At 38.8% G+C, this 19,116-nt stretch overlaps 1 protein-coding gene across 1 annotated transcript; it reads left to right on the top strand.

Annotated features, from left to right (window-relative positions):
* Positions 1-4,579: 4,579 nt before the first annotated feature.
* Positions 4,580-17,376, top strand: MYL4 (myosin light chain 4). Its single transcript, XM_007422379.4, has 7 exons — positions 4,580-4,769; positions 10,369-10,396; positions 12,892-13,041; positions 13,500-13,673; positions 14,665-14,742; positions 16,068-16,112; positions 17,215-17,376. Exons 1-6 carry the CDS (start codon positions 4,647-4,649, stop codon positions 16,094-16,096), a joined length of 582 nt encoding a protein of 193 aa, XP_007422441.1. The 5' UTR covers positions 4,580-4,646; the 3' UTR covers positions 16,097-16,112; positions 17,215-17,376.
* Positions 17,377-19,116: the final 1,740 nt, after the last annotated feature.

Genomic DNA, 19,116 nt, shown 5'->3' with positions numbered 1-19,116 from the left:
TGGATAGTTGAGGATAGTTATGTTAGAGCGTTCCTGGGATTTAGGGGAGGGGGTGGGAATTGGAGGGGAGGGGGCTGATGGAGGAGACAGGGCAGGCAGTAACATCCAAGTGGTGATAGGCAGAGGGGAAAGCAGATACTGATTAGATACTGATTTCACCTTCCAGCTTCCTGTATTCATCTCCATTGCCAGGTCACTGGATCCATAGTAGTCCTGGTCTCTGCCCATGCTGTTAAATGCCAGGTAATATGTAATAAGGCTCCTCTCATCCATGATCTTATCGTGAATGAAGCAGTTCATGTGGCATGTATAACTGAGATCCAGGTGGGCTTAGAGGGGGTGTTCTCTACATGGAGCTATGCCCTCATGGGTTTCAAGAATAACACCAACCATGACATCAGGGTATGGGGAGTGTGATGGCAGTTATCATCTGGGAGGAGTTACTGGTTTTCAGAGACTGTGCGCTATAGAAAATTAGATGTGAGCCCCCGTGTGTGGAAAGACACACAGATGTTGTTGGAGGAACTATACAGCAACAGTTTTAAAAAACATGTCTTAAGACTGGGAAATGAAGAAACCGTTAAAAAGAAACTCAACTAGGGTATAAAAGGAAGGGAAGAGAAAACACAGGCTTTCAAGCTTCTGTTACTTTAGCCTACAGTATATCAATAAAGTAAAATTCCAGCATTTGTGTGGAGTCTGTTTCTGACTGGGTCTACCTTGAAGGGTTGACACCATGGTTGAAGCTCAGTTCAGTGGAGCCATTGAGCTTGTTGTGTTTTTGTTGTTGTTGTTATGGCCTCCTTGCTGCTCAACTACAACCAACACTGAATTGGCAGTGGAGTCTCCAAGACTGATAGTTCTGGGAGACTTCAGCTTGCCTGCATGTTGCATAGAGTCTCATGTGGCTGAGGAGTTCACGGCCACCACGGCAACCATGGACTTGACCCAGAGTATAGAAGGTCCAGCACACATGGATGGTCACACATCTGATCTGATTTTTGTCTTGGGGCAATTGCAATGTGATCAGAAGGTGAAGAATATCACTATCTGTCATCGTCAGATCAGTGGTTGCTTTTTGGCTTGCTGGTGCTGTCTCCCCCATCAGGGAGGTAGGAGACATTCAATCAATCTGCCCCAGGCAACTAATGGTTCTGGATGGTTTCAGAAGGAGCCTAGAGTTTTCCCCAGGGGTCTGATGAGCAGTTTGACATAGTCTCCGTCTGGAATGGGTATGTGATGAGGGCCTTGGATCAGATTGTACATATGTGGCCTTTGTCTGTTTGTCAATTCTGTAGTGCTCCTTGGCTTTCTGAGGAGTTTTGGAAGATGAAACAACAGAAGAGATACCTAGAGCGCCGTTGGAGAAAAACAAACAGCAAACCTTATCAAATACATGTAAGAGCCCATATTAACCATTACATCATGGCAATAAGAGTGGCAAAATGTAGGTATTTTTCAGCTCTTATCTTGGTCTGCAGATAGCTAGCTAACAGCACTGTTTAAAGTGATCTGTTTGCTATTGGAGAGGGACAGGTCACAATAATATCTACAAGCCATTACAAGAAATATTCTAAGGCATCTGGTAAACGAAGTTGCTTGGATCCAATCTGAGCTGGACTCCAGTCAGGCAGCCCCTGTTGAGTTGTCTGGTTACCTGGGAAGTGTTTGACCCTGTGACATTTGAGGAAGTAGACAAGATCCTTCATTCTGTTAATCCAGGCATCTATGTTTTAGATCTATGTCCCTCCTAGTTGGTTAAGGCTTCCTCGGAGGTGATGTAGTTCAATCCATGCTATGGGAGATTCATTCTTGGGAAATGCTGGCTTTAAATTGAGGAAGGTATCGTTCAGGACTAGCTACAGGACTGGGAGTGGGAAGGATAGTGTTGTGGTGGTTCTCCTCCATTATCTGTAGCCAATTCCAGTCAGTGTTGATAAGTGGGGGGAGGTCCAGCTCAAAGCCCCTGGTTTGGGCTAGACCTGAGGGTGCCTCAAGGCTCTATGCTCTTACCTTTCCTGTTCAACGCATTCATGAAGCCACTGGGTCACATCATTCAACATGGGGTCAGGTATAATGGTGAAGTCATGTTTCGGTAGCTGGAGGTTATTCAAGTCTGGATGGGGAGGAAAAGGTTCAGACTTAATCCCAACAAGACAAGTGGTTATGAATGCATAGTTCTTTTGGTCTTGGTGGTCTTCCATCTTTGGTTCTGAATGGGGATGCACTTTCCCATTAGGAACTGTTGTGTAATTTGGAAGTCATCCTGGACTCTCAACTCCTGCTCAGTGAGCACATGGTGGCTGTGACCAGAAGTGCCTTCACGCAAATTTATCAAGTGCGCTAATTGCACCATTTCCTGGTCCAGAAATCTCCTCTCAGAGTCACTCATGCTTTGGTTACCTCACAAGTGAACTACTATAATACATTCTTGAAGACCATTCTGCCTTTAAAGTCTACTCTGAAGCTACAGCTGTTTCCAGAAGGCAGCAGTGCACATCTTGGTATGTCTATGTAATACCTCTGCTATGCAAGCTCTACTGGTTGCCACTGAATTCTGGGTGTAATTCAAGGTGCTGATTATCACTTATAAAACCCTTCATGGCACAGGGCCTGACTACCTGAACAACAGCCTCTCCCCCATCATTTCTGCCTGCCCCATTAGATCCAACAGAGTGGGTGCACTACATATCTCATCCATTAAGCAATGTCTTCTGATGGTATCTAGGAAGTGCATCTTCTCTGTCACATGCCTGCTCTTGGGAATACCATCTCTTGGGAATAGCTAATAAGCCACAGGAATATATACTGAAATAGTCCCCCCTCTTGGATGTTGGAGTCATGGAACCTCTAGAATGAAGGTGTGACCTAAGATAAGAGTTCTATCTCTCTAGTCTGAGAGCTCAAACAAAAAAGGTGTATAGCACTCATAGACTACTCAAGCACTTTCAGAAACTATCGAAATCCATTTGCTCTTTAGGCTAGACCATTTTAATATGTCTTCCACCCTGCAGAAGTTTATAGCAGCCCCCAATTTAAAACTGATCAAAGAAATATCTGCACATGACAACTAACTACAAGTAGCTCCTCCACTTTCGGATCATCAACTACAGGTGAACAGAAAATTAAATTCTATTTATTGCCTGCCATATAAATGGGGCCTGATACTAATTGGGTCAAGTCTGTGGTTGTCATATCAGACATGATATCCTGAGCCATTCCCATCTGAGTGACCTCAGTGTGGACACTGAAGTCCTCAGCAGAAGTCTAGAGTAGTCCATTGCCCTGGCTAGCTCAGGAAGAGGCAAAGTGGATGATATCCTAACAATATCATTACACTAGCTGGCCAGCCAGACACAGCAGCAAACACTCAAAATTGGCAGACCCTTGGTTGGAGCTTCTGGTCAACAGATAGCATTTCTATATACTGTGACCAATACATTCTTAAGGGTTTTGCGCTGTGTTTTTATTATGTAACATGACGTTAAACAAAAAAGTGCATAGGAGTGTTTTAGTAGTAACGTATGCATGCAAATGAATAATACACCGTGAATTGCAACCACTCTTGTAAAAATTGCTGTAGACATCCATGTTAAATTTAGGCCTAATGTGTTGCAGGCTTAGTCTGTGTTGTTACTTTATGGTTTAGTATGTTAGATGGACCCAGACAATTGGGTTGAGTAAATTATGTTTAAGTTAGCCATGGGTATGCATGGTTATGAATGAAACCACGACTGGGTGTTTAGCATGTCAAGCCATAATGTGATTTGTTTGGTTTAGACGTAGCACGATATGCAAAGTCAGTCATTGTGGTTTGTAAAATCTGGTTTGGTTTATCCATCATGCTAAACTATTATTATCTAGCCATGCTTTGTTGAATAAACTGAAGCTGGCTGGGTTTCCGCACCCTGTTCAGCAAAAGTCAAACAGTTTTTGACTTAGTACAATGCAAGAACCCAGGTGCTGTCATTTCAATATACAACAGAATTAATTTTTGAAAGACAATTTGAGTTCCTAGGGAAAAAGACAAGATTGCAAAAGGTATCCTTAGTAATAAAACGAAGGGAAAGCCAAATAAGGCTCTCCAGCAGGGTCAGCCAGTGAAACACACAAGACACACATCTGTCGATCAAACAGCTTGCAGTCAACTATTCCACTGGGAAAGTGTCAGAAAGTAAATCCAGAGCTTGAAAGGAATCTGTGGCATTTGCACTTGTAGACTTGCCTATAAAAAGACACACTTTGTCCCCCTTGAGTATAGGGGCAGGTTGGACAGCACAGAGCTGTATGGTTCTTTCTGGGTAATCCCTTAAAAAAAAAAATCCATTTCAGTAAGTGTTTTCTACAGCCTTCCCAGCTCAGGTGTGCGAAAGCAGCCTGCATTCTCTATCAGAGGACAGAGAGCCAGGCCAGGCCTCTGTGGATGACAAACACATTTGACAAAGGACAATTGTTGAGTGAGAGGGAGGCTGCTTTTTTGGAGTGCCTTCCTTTTATAGTAAACAGCAGTTGTCTTCGCAATTTGCCCACCCCTCGGGTGCGAGACCCACAGCTGAGTATATAAGCTGTGGACGCAAGGATCGCCTTTTGTTCCCTGCAGTCCCGAGGGTTCTTGATCCCAGCGCTTTGGCAAGAAATCCAGACTCATGCCTCCCAAAAAGCCTGATCCCAAGAAAGAAGCCCCCAAAGCCGCTCCGGCTCCCGCTGCTGCGCCAGCTCCAGCTCCAGAACCACCTAAAGAACCTGCCTTTGATCCCAAAAGTGTGACGGTAAGTAGGAACTTCAGTTGCTCCTGTTCCAATCTCTGCCAATCTGCTGCCCTCAGATGTGTCTGACAACACTCCTACAATTCCCAGATAGCAATCCTAGAGAAGATTGTGGATGTCAAGCTCCAACACATCTAGAGGGCACCAGATTGGGGAAGCACAGCTATTTATTACCTTTCTTTGAAGAATGAATGCAAGGCTGTGATCAGATTTCCAATTCTGCCATTGACACATCAAATGGCCTGGAGCAGGTCACTACGCTCAGCCATAGTTCCCCAACCTAGTGAATTTACATGGCAGAAGTTGCCACATTTTATGCTGAATTTATCACTTGGCTACTTGGAAATCTAGTCTACCAGACTCCCATTTCCTTCCTTATCCAGCTTCAGGTAATATAACAAATTCATGAACTTTTTTGTTAAATGATGTGATCCACAATGAACAGAGATATTTTGGAAATCAGCTTCTGCTCAGTGAATGTAAATATATTTTGCAGAAACTGAGGTGGTAGCTCAAGTTAATTGTAACTTTCAACATTTCAGGTGCCTGATAAAACTAAGAAAATATTTCTTAGGTGTTGAAAGTTTTGGTAAGATTTGTATTTAACCTGAAATTAATTGCAGAACCATTTCTATCTGTAAGCCTTTTTTATACAAAAATATTATGACTTGAATGAATATTATAGTATATTTGTTCATTTTCTTATTCTGGAAACAATTGAAAATGTTGAGGAATGTTTCACTTCCCATGATATATTTATATTTTTTTTTTCTGCTGTCGTCATTGAGGTTGAATAGATTCTGCATGCTTTGTTGTTTCAAAATCATGCCACGACTGTTGAAAATGGAGTGAATGTTCATGAAATAATATCAGTCCCCTTTCCACATTGTTTTCAACGCCTTGAAAAAGATCATCTCCATCTAGCTTTGTGTTTTTTCCAAAAATTGAAAATCTATTTGGGGACTTTTAAAAGTTTGGTTATAGTTTCCTTCTATGATATTGCATTATTAATTCTAAGGTCCATAAGAGACCATTACTGTACAAAAATTGTTTTTGCATTGAGACAAACTAGTTTATAACTGTATGTGTAAACTATGGAGAGTGCTTTTTTCCATGTCATGAGCAGCTGTTGTATGTATGATGCACACTTCCAAAAAAATAGCATTTTCATACTCAGGGAGGCCAGGTTGGCCTCTCTTCAGTAAACCAAGGTTCAGTGAGCTGTAGCTCTGTGTGCAGACACAGTCTCTGAGCCAGCCCAATCGCCAGGTACAGAGAAGCAGCTGCATCAAGTGTGAGGTGCTTGAGCACATGATTTAGAATTAGAGGAAAAAGCTGAACCTGCCACATGGACCACCCTGTACTCCCTAAAATATTCCAGGACATTTTAGGCACAGGAAAAGACATTTCCCAATCAGGCATATTAAAATGATATTCCACTGTTTCAGTTCTCTATCTGGGATAGAGAGACATTGGTTCTGCTCACATACCGTGCATAACTGCGTCAATGACAGCAGAAAGAAATCATCCAAACTTGGAAACCTAGGCATTTCAAAGTCAGGCCATTTACCCTCTTTGCACCCAATGTTAATTATCGGGTACCTTCAGAGGCATCCATGGGGGGCAGGAGAATAAAAAAAAGATGGCAACCACACAATCAAAACCCTGCCCTTTTTTGATGTGTGTTTTGTGTGATGCACTTTAAAGAGGGGTAGGGCTTCAGTCATGTGTTCACAGTTGCCTTCTTGACTTTTCTGACCCCTCACCCGTGCTAGGGATATATGGTAGACATCCCTAGCACCTAATTTTCCTGGTTCAAGAAAATATACCCCAAATATAATCTCAAAGAATTGTACTGAATTTTGGAGATACTGAAAACCAGAATTGAAAGGACTTGAACACATAAAGGAAGATATGGTAGGTTTGCACAAACACAGGCTATTTCATTCTCTTTCCCAAATAACACACTTTCCAATCTTGGTCTCCTTCAATATGTTGGATTACACGGACATTATCCCTTTTCTCTACGAATTTTCACATGGAAAAGATGGCAGAGTGTATGGGTCAAATAATGGACATCACAGCTTCCTAATGGCTATGGAACTCCTCTTGAATCCCTGGGCTCCATTTCCATTTTCCAGGTAGAAACTTCCTTTGATAACATTTGTAGAGGAATGGGCAGAAAGTAACAGCAAAGATGCAGTGTCAATATGTCTACATGGTCCAACCCATGGCAAAGAAAGCACATTAGAAATTATCATCATCATCATCATCATCATCATCATCATCATCATCATCATCATCTATAATTTATGGCATGGTTTCAGAATTTCAGCTGATATGTAAGCCTAGCTAAAGAAAAGTAGATGAGACAAGATAAAAATAGCAAGACACAGATTTTTTTGAAGTTCTTTATTTTTCAAAAGAAGAGAGGACTTGTCCTATTTGGTCCTACTTGCCTTACTGTTAATGCTGAACATAGTAACTAGGTTCATACATCATACTATGGTATGTTTAATCATGGTTTAGCAAATAAACCACAATTGGCTGGATTTGCACAGATTCCAGGGACTAGATTTACATATTAAACCCAAACTAAACAAGCTGCATTACAGCTTAGCATGTTGCATGAACCAGGTCAATATATCTACCAAATGTACAGTAAGCAGAAGCCAAATGTGTCACTGAAGCTGCATAGAATCATAAAATTATAGAACGGGAAGGGCCCACTTAGGCAGATGGCTGCCTAGCCTCTGCTTGAACACTTCCAGAGAAATTGAGGTTATTATCCTCTGGAGAATTGGTTCCACCATCAAACTGCTCTTTATTCTGTGGCCTCCACTCTACAATCCTAGAGAATAATCTTTCCCTTTTTCTGTGTGACATTTGTTCAGGTATTTGTTAAGTTCTATCATTTTCCCCCTCTATCTTTTCTTTTCAAGACTAAACCTTCCTAGTTCCTTCAATATTTCTTCATAGAAGGATTTTCCTAATCCTCTTGTCATACTCTTTGCCCTTCTCCGAATCTGTTCCACATTCTCTGAATCCTTCTTAAAACATGTTGCCCAAAACTGAACACAACCAAGTGGGCTGATCAGCATAGACTAAGAGGAGGATTTGGAATTTATACTTCTGTTGATACAGCTTAAAACTATATTTGCCTTTTTCTAAGCACATTAACTTGTTATTCGTATTCAGTTTGTAATTAATTAGTATTCCAAGATCTTTTTCACAGTACTGTTACCAAGTCAGGTATTCCCTAGCCTACGCATGTTCAATTGATTTCTGTTTCCTAAGTAAAGAACTTTGCATTTGTCCTTATTAAATTTCATTTAAAAATGAAATGACATTTAAATTTAAAATTTAAAATTTTGTTATTTTCAGCCCATTTCTCTACCCTGCCCAGGTGCACCATTAGTCTAAAACACTACATAGTAAGCCAATGTTTCACCTTTCAATCTTACAATTTGGCATTAAAATACTGAACGTAGAAAAGGAGAGGCATATTACCCTGCAGTATCCAGAAAAAGAGTCCATCTAGTCCTGGATCCTGTTTCCAACAATGATCAAATGTCAGGAAAAAGCTTATGAGGAAGGTGTCAACTTGTTAGCCATTGTTTGACCATAGCATTTGGTATTCGGAGGTACGCTTCCTCTTAATACATAGGTTTCAGTAAGCTACTCTAAATAACAGCTAGTGACAGATGTTGAACTGTATAACGCATGCAACAGATCATGTGTTTCTTGCTATCATTTGCTTTCCATGGCCACTCAAAGCAAATCCCAGAAAAGCTTGGTCCCTCTAGTTATCATGCAGGCAAGGGAAAAAACTTTCCATTCCTCTCCTTTGATATTGGCACATTCTTGTAAGATAGCTCTTGGAGTTGAATTATTAATAGCTTCAGAACAAAATGGAAATGGTTTGAATCTTGTCCATGGAAAGATGCCTTATGTATATAAGCACAATCACAGATACTGATACATAAACTTGGTAAATCATAATAACTTGGCTTGGCTCACTCATTGCCCTAAGCCACAGCGTGGTTTGTTTGCTATAATATGGTGTGGACTCAGCCAGTTGTTGCTTATGTACCTCAGCTTAGCCTGGTTAGGGCTTGCTGTGAGTTCAAGACCTCACATTTTTGGTAAATTTTGCCTTCTACAAAAATTCTAAAAATATTTTCTATAAAACAGTCCATATTTAGATAATGTTCCTTCATACCTTGTTCTACTCCAGCATATTTTTAATAATGCTTTGTTAAACGAGCCAAATAAGCTTGGTTTGCCTATAATTGGAGGGGGGTATCTCACCTCAAACCAATCAACCGCATTATAGTTTATTCTGGTGTCCTTTCATGTCAGCAGGAAAAAAGGCCTTCATATGTAAAAAATGTACATGGATTGGCTTTTAGACAAGCTAATGTCTGTACAGTTTTATGCACTATCCACAGAGCTCCTGCAGGTATTTGTGCTGAATGTGTTAATGTCTACATGAAGCCAGTGCCATTTAAGTGACATGGGGCGGGAGTGGAGCTTAAATGGAAGTGTTCAGTCTTTAAGAATGTCTGACTGGGGCTTATCACTTAAAGGAAGGTGTGAGCTCTGACATACGTACTGTACAGGGGTGTGTGTGTGTGTGATTTGATGGCTAGATTACGAAAAACAACTAGAAACCTAGTAATGATATCCCAGCTATAATAAAACTTAGAAGAATTTAAAAACTCTAGCCTCTCCTTATGACTAGATGAATATTTCTCACTACGGAATCATTTCTGATTATTTGCTTAGCATCGTCATGTGGTACTTTATAAAAGCAGCAAATAAACTCTGCTGCCTGAGAGATGTTACAAGCAAAGTTTCAGAGTGAGAGAGATGACAGAGGGAAGGGGGTATGGTTCAGATAACAACAGGAGATGACTTCAGCTAGCTAAGGAAGAAAGGGTAGGTTTTCATGAGAAATTTGAAGATGACGTGTTTTGGCTGGAATGTCTAACATGAGGATATTTATACATCCACTCTTTTCATGCTGTACCAATTTCATGCAACTGTGAATTCATTTTAGCTTGACACATACGCCCGAATTCACACATCATCCCAAGACATAGTTTGCTTAAGTATGGTTTATCAAATAAATCACAGCTGACTAGGTTTGAATGATATGTTAAGTCCAAACTATATAAACTGTGTGTGAATCTATCTACAGAATCCAACCTGAGAAATGCACCAAAATCTAGAAGTATAGTTACTACTCATTGACTTCTCCTCTCTAGAGAGCATGACCAGATTTTAACAGTTAGTGAATGCAATTATATAGTCTTGTTTGTATATGTACTACAAAGCCTGTAGACACCTCCATTTATTCAAATAATTGAGTAATTTTGATTATGTGCTATCACATCAGTGTTGACTTAGCAACCATATAGATTTTCTCCATGATGATCTGTCCCTAACTGGGTCTTTCAGGTCTTCCAACAGTACACTCATTGCCAGCCTTAATATACATGACTGAGAGATAAAGTTGGCCCAAGTTGAGTCAGACAGTAAAAGTAACATGGGAATAGCAAATAATTAATAGTTATTCCTTCCCCTTTCTCTCCCATAGATTGAATTCAATGCTGATCAGATTGAAGGTAAGTAATGGTTGTTTTTTAAAAAAACCCTGTTCATATGAATGCTATTATTTATTTCCCAAGTTTTATTGAATAAATCACCATTGGTTGGGTTCACAAAGTACACTAAACTATAAAACCATGAAAGCCATTACATTCAGCAGGACTTATGTTACTCATGATAAAGTTTTTATGTTGGTATCTGGATCTAATACATTGGCTGCATTCACACACCATATTAACCAAGTATTTTAATTATGGTTTTATAAACAAATTAGAATAGCTTGTTTTGCACAAAAGTCACATTATAGTTTAGTGAGATGTGTGAACCAAAGCAAAGTCCCTATGTAATACCTTCTGCCCATAAGCTGGGTACCACCTGATGGTTATTGAATGGGTATCTATATACAGAAATGTCACAATATTTATAGACCTATTTCTATGAGAAGTTTCAACCTCCATTTTTGAGCACTAGCAATTCCCCCTTTTTTTCAGAGGAAGAGACATGCTATGGCACAGCCTTTTGCAACCTAGAGAAGGTTTCAATATGTTGAATTATAACTCACATTTTACTTCAGGTAGCAAGGCCAATGACTCTGTCATCTACAAATTATGGGAATTATTGGTTAAGCACGTCTCAAAGACACCAGCTTGAGGAAGGCAGAAAAACTGCGGTGGCAGGCCTGAACTTCAGACCTGAAGTTCAACCCACTTTAAAAGCCCTTTGGGATATTATTAGCCATTGTGATGTCACTGATGACCTTGCCCACATGTGGCAATGCTAATAACAAGCCAACCCCACTATTACTGTGGCTCAAGGATTTCCGTGGAGTTTAAGACAATGCCTCTTGGGCTTCTACCTGTCTGAAGTTGCACACTAGCACTGAACTGTTCCAATCTTTCAACGGTGGAGATACAATCATGAAAAAAGTGGTGTTGGAAATCCAGAAAAAAGTAGACCATGCTTCAGAGGCACTGAAGGCCTTTAATGGAAAAATCTCAGCCTTGAATTCACGGATGGACATGCTGGAAGAGCAAATTCACAGCCTGGCCCAGTCAGTTGCTGCAACTGGCTGTATAATTGAGCATGAGCAAGCAAAGGTGCAAGCATGCGGACAAGATTTGGATGGTTTAGTTGGAGAAAACAAACACCTCAGTTGCCACATGAAAGAGATAAAGAAACAGAAGAAACTGCATACTCTCAGGATCCATGGCTTGCCTGAGAAAGAAGAGGGCCACAACTTGGCAGCCTTCATAGAAAAATGGTTGTCACATATTCTGAAACTAGGAGGCCCTTCCATTGCGGTGGAAAAAGCCTATCGACTACCTTGGAAAAGGGAGAACTCAAATGCAGATCAGTGCAGCAGGGCTGTTCTTGTTCAGCTTGCAGAATTAAAGGATAAAGAGAGGATAATGCAACAAGTTGAGAAGCTGAAAACTATCTCATACAAAAATAAAACAATTCTGATTTTTCCAGAAATATCCATCCCTGAAGGTGAGATACTGGGCTGCAACTAAAACTGAATGTTTTAGGAGGAAGGAACCTCTAATGCCTTCTCTAATGCCACTGATTAAGATCCAGATACTTATACTCTGAGTATGCCCTTTGAAATTGGTGGGACTTAAGTTCATCATCCCCACTAAATTCAATGGAGTGTACTTCTGAATCCATATTGAATGTGCTGTTAATTAGATTTCAGTTCAGTTGCTTCTTTTCTTTTCTTTTCAGATGGCCACACAAAAGAATACGAGCCTCCTGTAATTTTAAATAAAACAGTAGATTCAAAACATAGGCTAGTTTATTTTGGAATTATCTAAGTAGAAATAGATTTAACATGATTTAATAACCAAAAAGCCAATAAATATGATTCCTTTAAATGAAATAATAGCACAATAGTACAGAAATAGAAAAATTCTTGGAAATCATCATTCTGATCTACTCAGCATAAGTTCTACAATGAAGAACGCACTGGCTTGCTGTTTCTGCTTAAATGTCTCTTCAGAGGCAAGCAGGCTGTATTAGGCAAGCAGTTTTTAGTATTAGGAATTCTCTTTTAAAGTTCAACTAAAAGTTATTTTCCTGTAATTTCTACCCTCTGTTGCAACAAAGAACATGCCTGGCACGTCTTCTATATTACAACCTTTCAAATATTTGAAGAACATTATTAATTTTTATGTTAAAATATTTATTTTTAAGTGTTTGTTTCCCTCCCCTTTCTTTATTATCTAAGACTTTTGAAATGTTGAACTTCCAAGTATGTGTCCATAGGACAGCAGCCCAAATCACTGTCTGCCCTACAATTTCTCACATGGTAAAGACACAAATTATAATATTCTAGCTGTTATGCTTTCTTTTGACAGGTCATATAAATATAACCTCTCAAAAACTCCCACATATAGATAAAAATAAGCCTCCATTTCTGTTCTTTGAACTCCTTCCACATCTTGGTTGGGAAGGATCTCTACAGCACTTTCTGCTGATGTAAAGAGCTAATGTGATTCTGTTTTTTGCACAGAGTTCAAAGAAGCATTCATGCTCTTTGACAGGACCCCAACTGGAGAGATGAAAATCACATACAGTCAGTGTGGAGATGTCATGCGAGCCCTGGGACAGAACCCAACCAATGCAGAGGTCTTAAAAGTGCTAGGGAAACCAAAGCCAGAAGGTAAGTATCTACAGGATAGACTCAGGCCTTTTCATTTCCTATTCTAGAAATTTCCTGTGTACCTTAAAACTATACATCTGCATGATGTAACTGATCTAGAAGCAATTGCCAAGCTTAATTCCTCTGAGCCTATGACATAGCTGTAATATATCCTTTCCAAGTTCAGATCTCTAGAGAGTATTTGCTTGAATTGGTTTCCAGGTCTAGGTGTCACAAGAAGCTATATTGATGAAATAGGGAAACTTCCTTTGAACTGAACACACGGAAAAGGGGTGTGTGTGTGTGTGTGTGTGTGTGTGTGTGTGAGAGAGAGAGAGAGAGAGAGAGAGAGAGAGAGAGAACTCGATACTTCTTCAGGTGCCACCAGTTACATACTTGAGGATTATTGGGATTGTCCGTTGCATATCAGAATCATTACTATTGTTATTTGTCATCATTAACATGTTCTTCCTTGTCAGAAATGAACACAAAGATGCTGGATTTTGAGACCTTCCTCCCAATGTTACAGCACATTGCCCGATCCAAGGACCAAGGGACTTTTGAGGATTTTGTGGAAGGACTGCGTGTCTTTGACAAGGAAGGAAATGGCACTGTCATGGGAGCTGAACTGCGTCATGTCCTTGCTACTTTAGGTACAGGAAGGAATTTAGTCAGTAGCATGTTAAAGGAAGCAGAGCATCTATAGAATTTGTGACAAGAATTATGTTTTGGCAAGATTTGACCTTCCAGAATAATTAGCATATAGCCAAATATCTGCTGTCTTCCAAATCATCCATATGTTCATACATACTTTAGCATATATGCACTATATAACACACTGCTATGATTAGTTCAGACAGCAGATTAGAATTTAAAGTGGGCTATTTTTGTGATGCTTACTCAGGTGCTGGGGACATCTTTGTAGTAATAATATGTTGTGGTTTCTGGAGCTGCCATTTTAGTTTTGTTTCAGCTGATTGTACAAGACCAGTGCCTACAACAGGGCCCAAGCATGAAAGGGACCAAAGCATACCAATACAGTAATATACTAAAGGAGAAAATCCTGCCCTTAGAAATCTCACAGTAAACTTACTTCTTGGGCCTCAGCCTCTGAACTGTTCACGATTGTGGAAGTGTAGCAGCCCATATGGAGCCAGAAGGCATTTCTGTATTCCCTTGCTTTTCTAACTTCTTTCATCTCTGCCACCACTCCCATCCATATTTAAAACAAGCAGACATCCATTTCCTGCAAGAATTCATTCTCTCATGTGGCAAATGCAATTCATTTGTGGCTACAGACACTTCTGGGATGTTTTCTTCAAATACAACTGCATCAGGAGCTACTTACTACAGGATGCAATTGTATAACAGGTGGCTTCTGCTCTCCTAATGATCTGTCTATATCAGTTGTCCCTGACCTGGTGCCCTCCAGAATTCTTTTGTCCATGCTGGCTAGACATTCTATGAATTACAGTCCCAATAGATCTGGAGACTGCCAGATTACGAAAGACAGAACTAGATTTTATTTAATATTAATTATCAGATTTAATATTTAACTAGATTGTATGTCGTTGTTCTTAGTACCTCCTGCCTTCAGAGATAAGTTCTGAAACAAAATTAAACTCATTTGATTTCTACTTATAGGGGAGAAGATGACAGAAAGTGAAGTTGAACAATTAATGGCTGGACAAGAAGATGCTAATGGCTGCATCAACTATGAAGGTAAGTTGATAAAACCCATTTTTTAAAAAAATTCATCTGTTAACTCAGGATACTTTTTACACTTGCTGTTTGCTGCTGGAGCTGTTGCCAAAGTTTCCTAACATGGAAAGTTTCCACTCCTATTTTACTTCTCAGAAGTATGAGTACAAAGCAGGCAGGAATAGCAGTTAAGCCACTCCCTGAATAAATGCAACTGAAAATAATATTGAAATGCTGCTGAAGTTACTGCTAGAATAAAGATTGGTATTGCAATCACATAGCTCTCCATGAATATGATTGAGTTGGCTTTCCACCCCATCCAGCTGCTCTCTGTTTGGGACATAAAGGACTACCCCAACTAGTGGTACTATTGGAGTGGCATGAGAATTTGAATTCCATTTAAATCCCTATAGAAAGCAATTCTTATATTTAGGATCAAGAAGACGTTTTCACCTACTCACCTGCACTATCCTTACAGCAGGGGTTGGCATCATTTTGGTGATCAATGGCAGACTGGGGATGGGGGGAACAGAGGTTGATGGCTATAAAGTAGAAGTTGCTACTTTATATGTGGGCAAGGCTTAATTTGGGAGGAATTTGGAAAACTTTCTTTGCTTTTAAAATTTTGATGTGCCTATTTTAACACTTATACTGTAGTTTTTATGTGTTTTCCATCTGCAAATGGTGAAACTGAAGACCACAAACGGGGTGGGGGAGAGAGAGCTATCTACAAAGTTTCATCACAATTATTGTAATCTAGCCCAATCTGCAGATTTAATCTGCAACACAACAAGAAATATAGAACAAAAACAAATATTCAATCCTGGTTTAAAGCACAGTGGAATAATGTTATTTTAACAGTTTTACAAAATGCCAGGAAGGAAGGAAGGAAGGAAGGAAGGAAGGAAGGAAGGAAGGAAGGAAGGAAGGAAGGAAGGAAGGAAGGAAGGAAGGAAGGAAGGAAGGAAGGAAGGAAGGAAGGAAGGAAGGAAGGAAGGAAGGATATTACACACACACAAACACACACAAATATATTTATATATTTATATAAATATATAAATTATCAATTTATGTTGAGTTAATGGAAGAAAAAAATACATTTTCTAAAACTGTTAAAGTTCACTCAGACCATCTGAAACTGCCTTTCAAATCCTTTTTTTATTTTTTATTATACTTAATGACCTAGACTATGTGAACTGAATTTTGAAGGCTCTACGCTGACTCTAATGGGACTTACATTTGACTAAACCTGCAGAATATTTTTATGTAAAATAATCCCTTCTGATAATCTAGAGATCTGGTACTACCTGGTACAACCTCTAAATTCCTATTTTTCCTTTTTTCAGCTTTCGTCAAGCATATCATGTCTGGTTGAAGCTTGAATCTTTAAAGTGAGTCCTTTTTCAACTTTCCTCGTTTGGGTGGTTGCAGATGAAACCATGGAATTGAATATGACTGCCAACAGTGAAAATACCAGATTGATTTCAGTGCTTTTAGTACTAGAAAAATGACAAGTGTAAATAATGCAGATTCTATCCAGTATTGATGGTTCTCCCCTGTAATATTTCAGCAGGGCTCTGTATAGGATGATTACAAAAAGAAACAACATATTTTCTGATATACATTAACACTTTTCTTAGCCCTGAAAGTAGGTGTGGAAGATGATGCTAGTGCTAAATGTCTTAACATTAACAAGTCTCAAAATAGCAATGGGGGAAAAAATGAAGTTAAAAAATACAGAGTAATGTCATGGAAAATTCAGGATGTTGCAAAACTGATGATGATCTGACAATATGATTAAAATTAAAACTAGGAAGAGAACTAAGGAGTAAAAAATCAAGTGAGCTATAAATAGACAGACAGGTAGATAGACACTGGGATCATAAGGATTCCTTAATAGACATTTTTTTGCTTGGCTTTCTTTTGCATTTTCATAAACATCTGTACAGTCCAAATGATTGTACAGTACTAGTATTGGGGCAACATGGAGCACGCATGCGCACACACCATTAATCACAGAGAATTATTCCTGGGGCTTTGCTATTGCCATGTATTTGTGCCTGACAGTGACAGATGACACAACTGTGATACCCTCTTCCCATAAAATGTGAATAAATATGTTTTGGTAATTCTTCATTGAAAAAAATTCAATGGAGAGACAATAGGTACAAAGAATGGAGCTTCTAATTGGTCTAATAACTATTTGTGAAATTCAAAACTGCAGTCCTCTTGTGACTTTTTGGAGCAGAAGAGATGAAAAACTGGACTCTTCCAAAAAACTGAGTTCAGCAAAGTTCTGTGTTGTTGTAACTATAAATAACAACACTTATATTGATAACTACAGTATTTTATTTTCAGTATTGGAAGCAACAATGAAATGAAAATGTATAGTTAATTGTATCTTGATTAGGTTATACATAGTTAACATTTTTTTTAAATTACTAAGAAGTCATTCATTGAGTTACATTCAATTATCATATTCTTTCTTTCCAGATTCTTCAGAGGAATAAAAAACTAATTCAGCAGAAATTTCCTCATATCCTTTCCACCTCAAAACTCTGTAGGAGATGCATCTATGACAAGCCATATTAAAGGGACTGCCCATTATAATAACATAACAACCTCTGTATTAAATGCCTCTGCATCAATTTCAAATTTTAATCTATTATTTTGAATAATTTCTTCCTTCTTTTTGTTGCATCTGGTCCATTCAAATTAATGTCTGTATATTTGTGCAGGATGCACAAACTCTTATTTGATAAAAAAAAAAAAATCAATAGATACCACTTTTTCTTAAAAATTGCCCAATCACTTCATTCCTAAGTGATGATGTTACGCACCAGAGGTCCTGTGCTTTGACATTTCTTCAGCTCTCAAAGTTTTCCTTTAATTTTGAAAAAAAAGTCTGTTCTTGTATAATCCCAAAAGGAGAAGTTAAAACTATATCTATAGCCACTTACCTGAAAATAAAGAGTTTTACTTCTGAGTAGACTTGCAAAATACTCAGCTGTAGGAGGAGGAAGGAAAGGGGACAATTAATAAGGCTACACTGAAATTTAAACACTGAATGTTTAACATTTTTTAAAATCAAAATAAAGTTTTCTAATCCTCATGCTCACATATAAAAACCCACACATACACACACACAGAACATTTTTATATTTCTTAAAACAAGCTTGGGGAAACTGACTGACAGGTCTTACTCAATCCCTGAAATCTTGATCCAGCAAATAGCTAGTCCTATTCCAAGCTTCAATCTATCTCTTTTTTCACTTTCATGGTTTATTAAAACTTGTATTTAAAAGAATGGCTGCTGATTGTTCTGCACTATTGGGAAAATATGGAATGCAAAGTTTGAAAAATGGAATTAGTGAAATTATAAAAGACCTTAAAGCAAATAAATCAGAAGGGCCAGAAGGGGAACATAGTGTATGTACAGTATATGACAGTGTTGTCCAAACCTGGCCACTTTAAGATGAGTGGACTTCAACTCCCAGAATGGCTGGCTGGGGAATTCTGGGAGTTGAAGTCCACTCATCTTAAAGTGGCCAAGTTTGGACAACACTGGTATATGACGACCCATAATCTTTCTACCAATGGTTATTCTGACATGGGATAGTGGGAGTTATAGTCCATCAGATTTGGAGCACATCAGATTGGAGAATGTTGCCATATGAAATAATAGAGATTTGCTTGTTCCTATGCTTCATCTCAACCAACAGCAGAGTGGAAATACTGGAGACATGCATGTACATTCTATTCTCGGTAATGGTAGTATACTGAGTGCCTGTGAGATGCTCTTTAGAAGGGGAGTGTACAGTTGTTGATCACTCTTTGGGATGTACATGCATAATTACTGTATCTGTAGAAGCTGGATTGAACCAAGTGCTCACTAAGAAAATCAGAAATATAAAAGCAATATTAAAAACATGTAAGATAAAAGAAATCTAGCTTTTAATAATTAATTTTATATTAGCAATTTAATGGTTTGCCAACATAATAAATATTGCAATCTAGATTTCCCTCCTGACATGTTGAGCACCCTCCCCAAATTGATGCTACATACACATGTGGGATTTCAGCGCCTACACTTGACCATGCCATCTTCACTAAGAGTGATAGTTCCTGTAATCCAGGATATCTGGAAGGCACCAGCTTAAGGCAGATATTAGAAGGCAGCAGCCCTTTGGTTTTAGCAGAAAGGGTGATTCATAATATGTATCTTACCAACAATTATTTCAAGGTGTCTTTTTTTCCCCCTGTATCATGATAGTTGTGTATATTTATTAATCATATGCCACATTTCTGTTTGGAAAAAACATTCAAGGTAATTACAGTTAAGACAATGCAGACATAAAAATGAAGCAAAAATAATTACACAGTACATAAATATAA

The sequence above is a fragment of the Python bivittatus genome, unplaced genomic scaffold (genome assembly GCF_059951505.1).
Source record: "Python bivittatus isolate LINGU-HERP-01145 unplaced genomic scaffold, Pbiv_v1 ctg000410_np1212, whole genome shotgun sequence".
In the NCBI taxonomy this organism is placed as follows: domain Eukaryota; kingdom Metazoa; phylum Chordata; class Lepidosauria; order Squamata; family Pythonidae; genus Python; species Python bivittatus.
The sequence above is the reverse complement of the archived record's forward strand: the minus strand, read 5'-3'. Positions and strand labels throughout refer to the sequence as shown.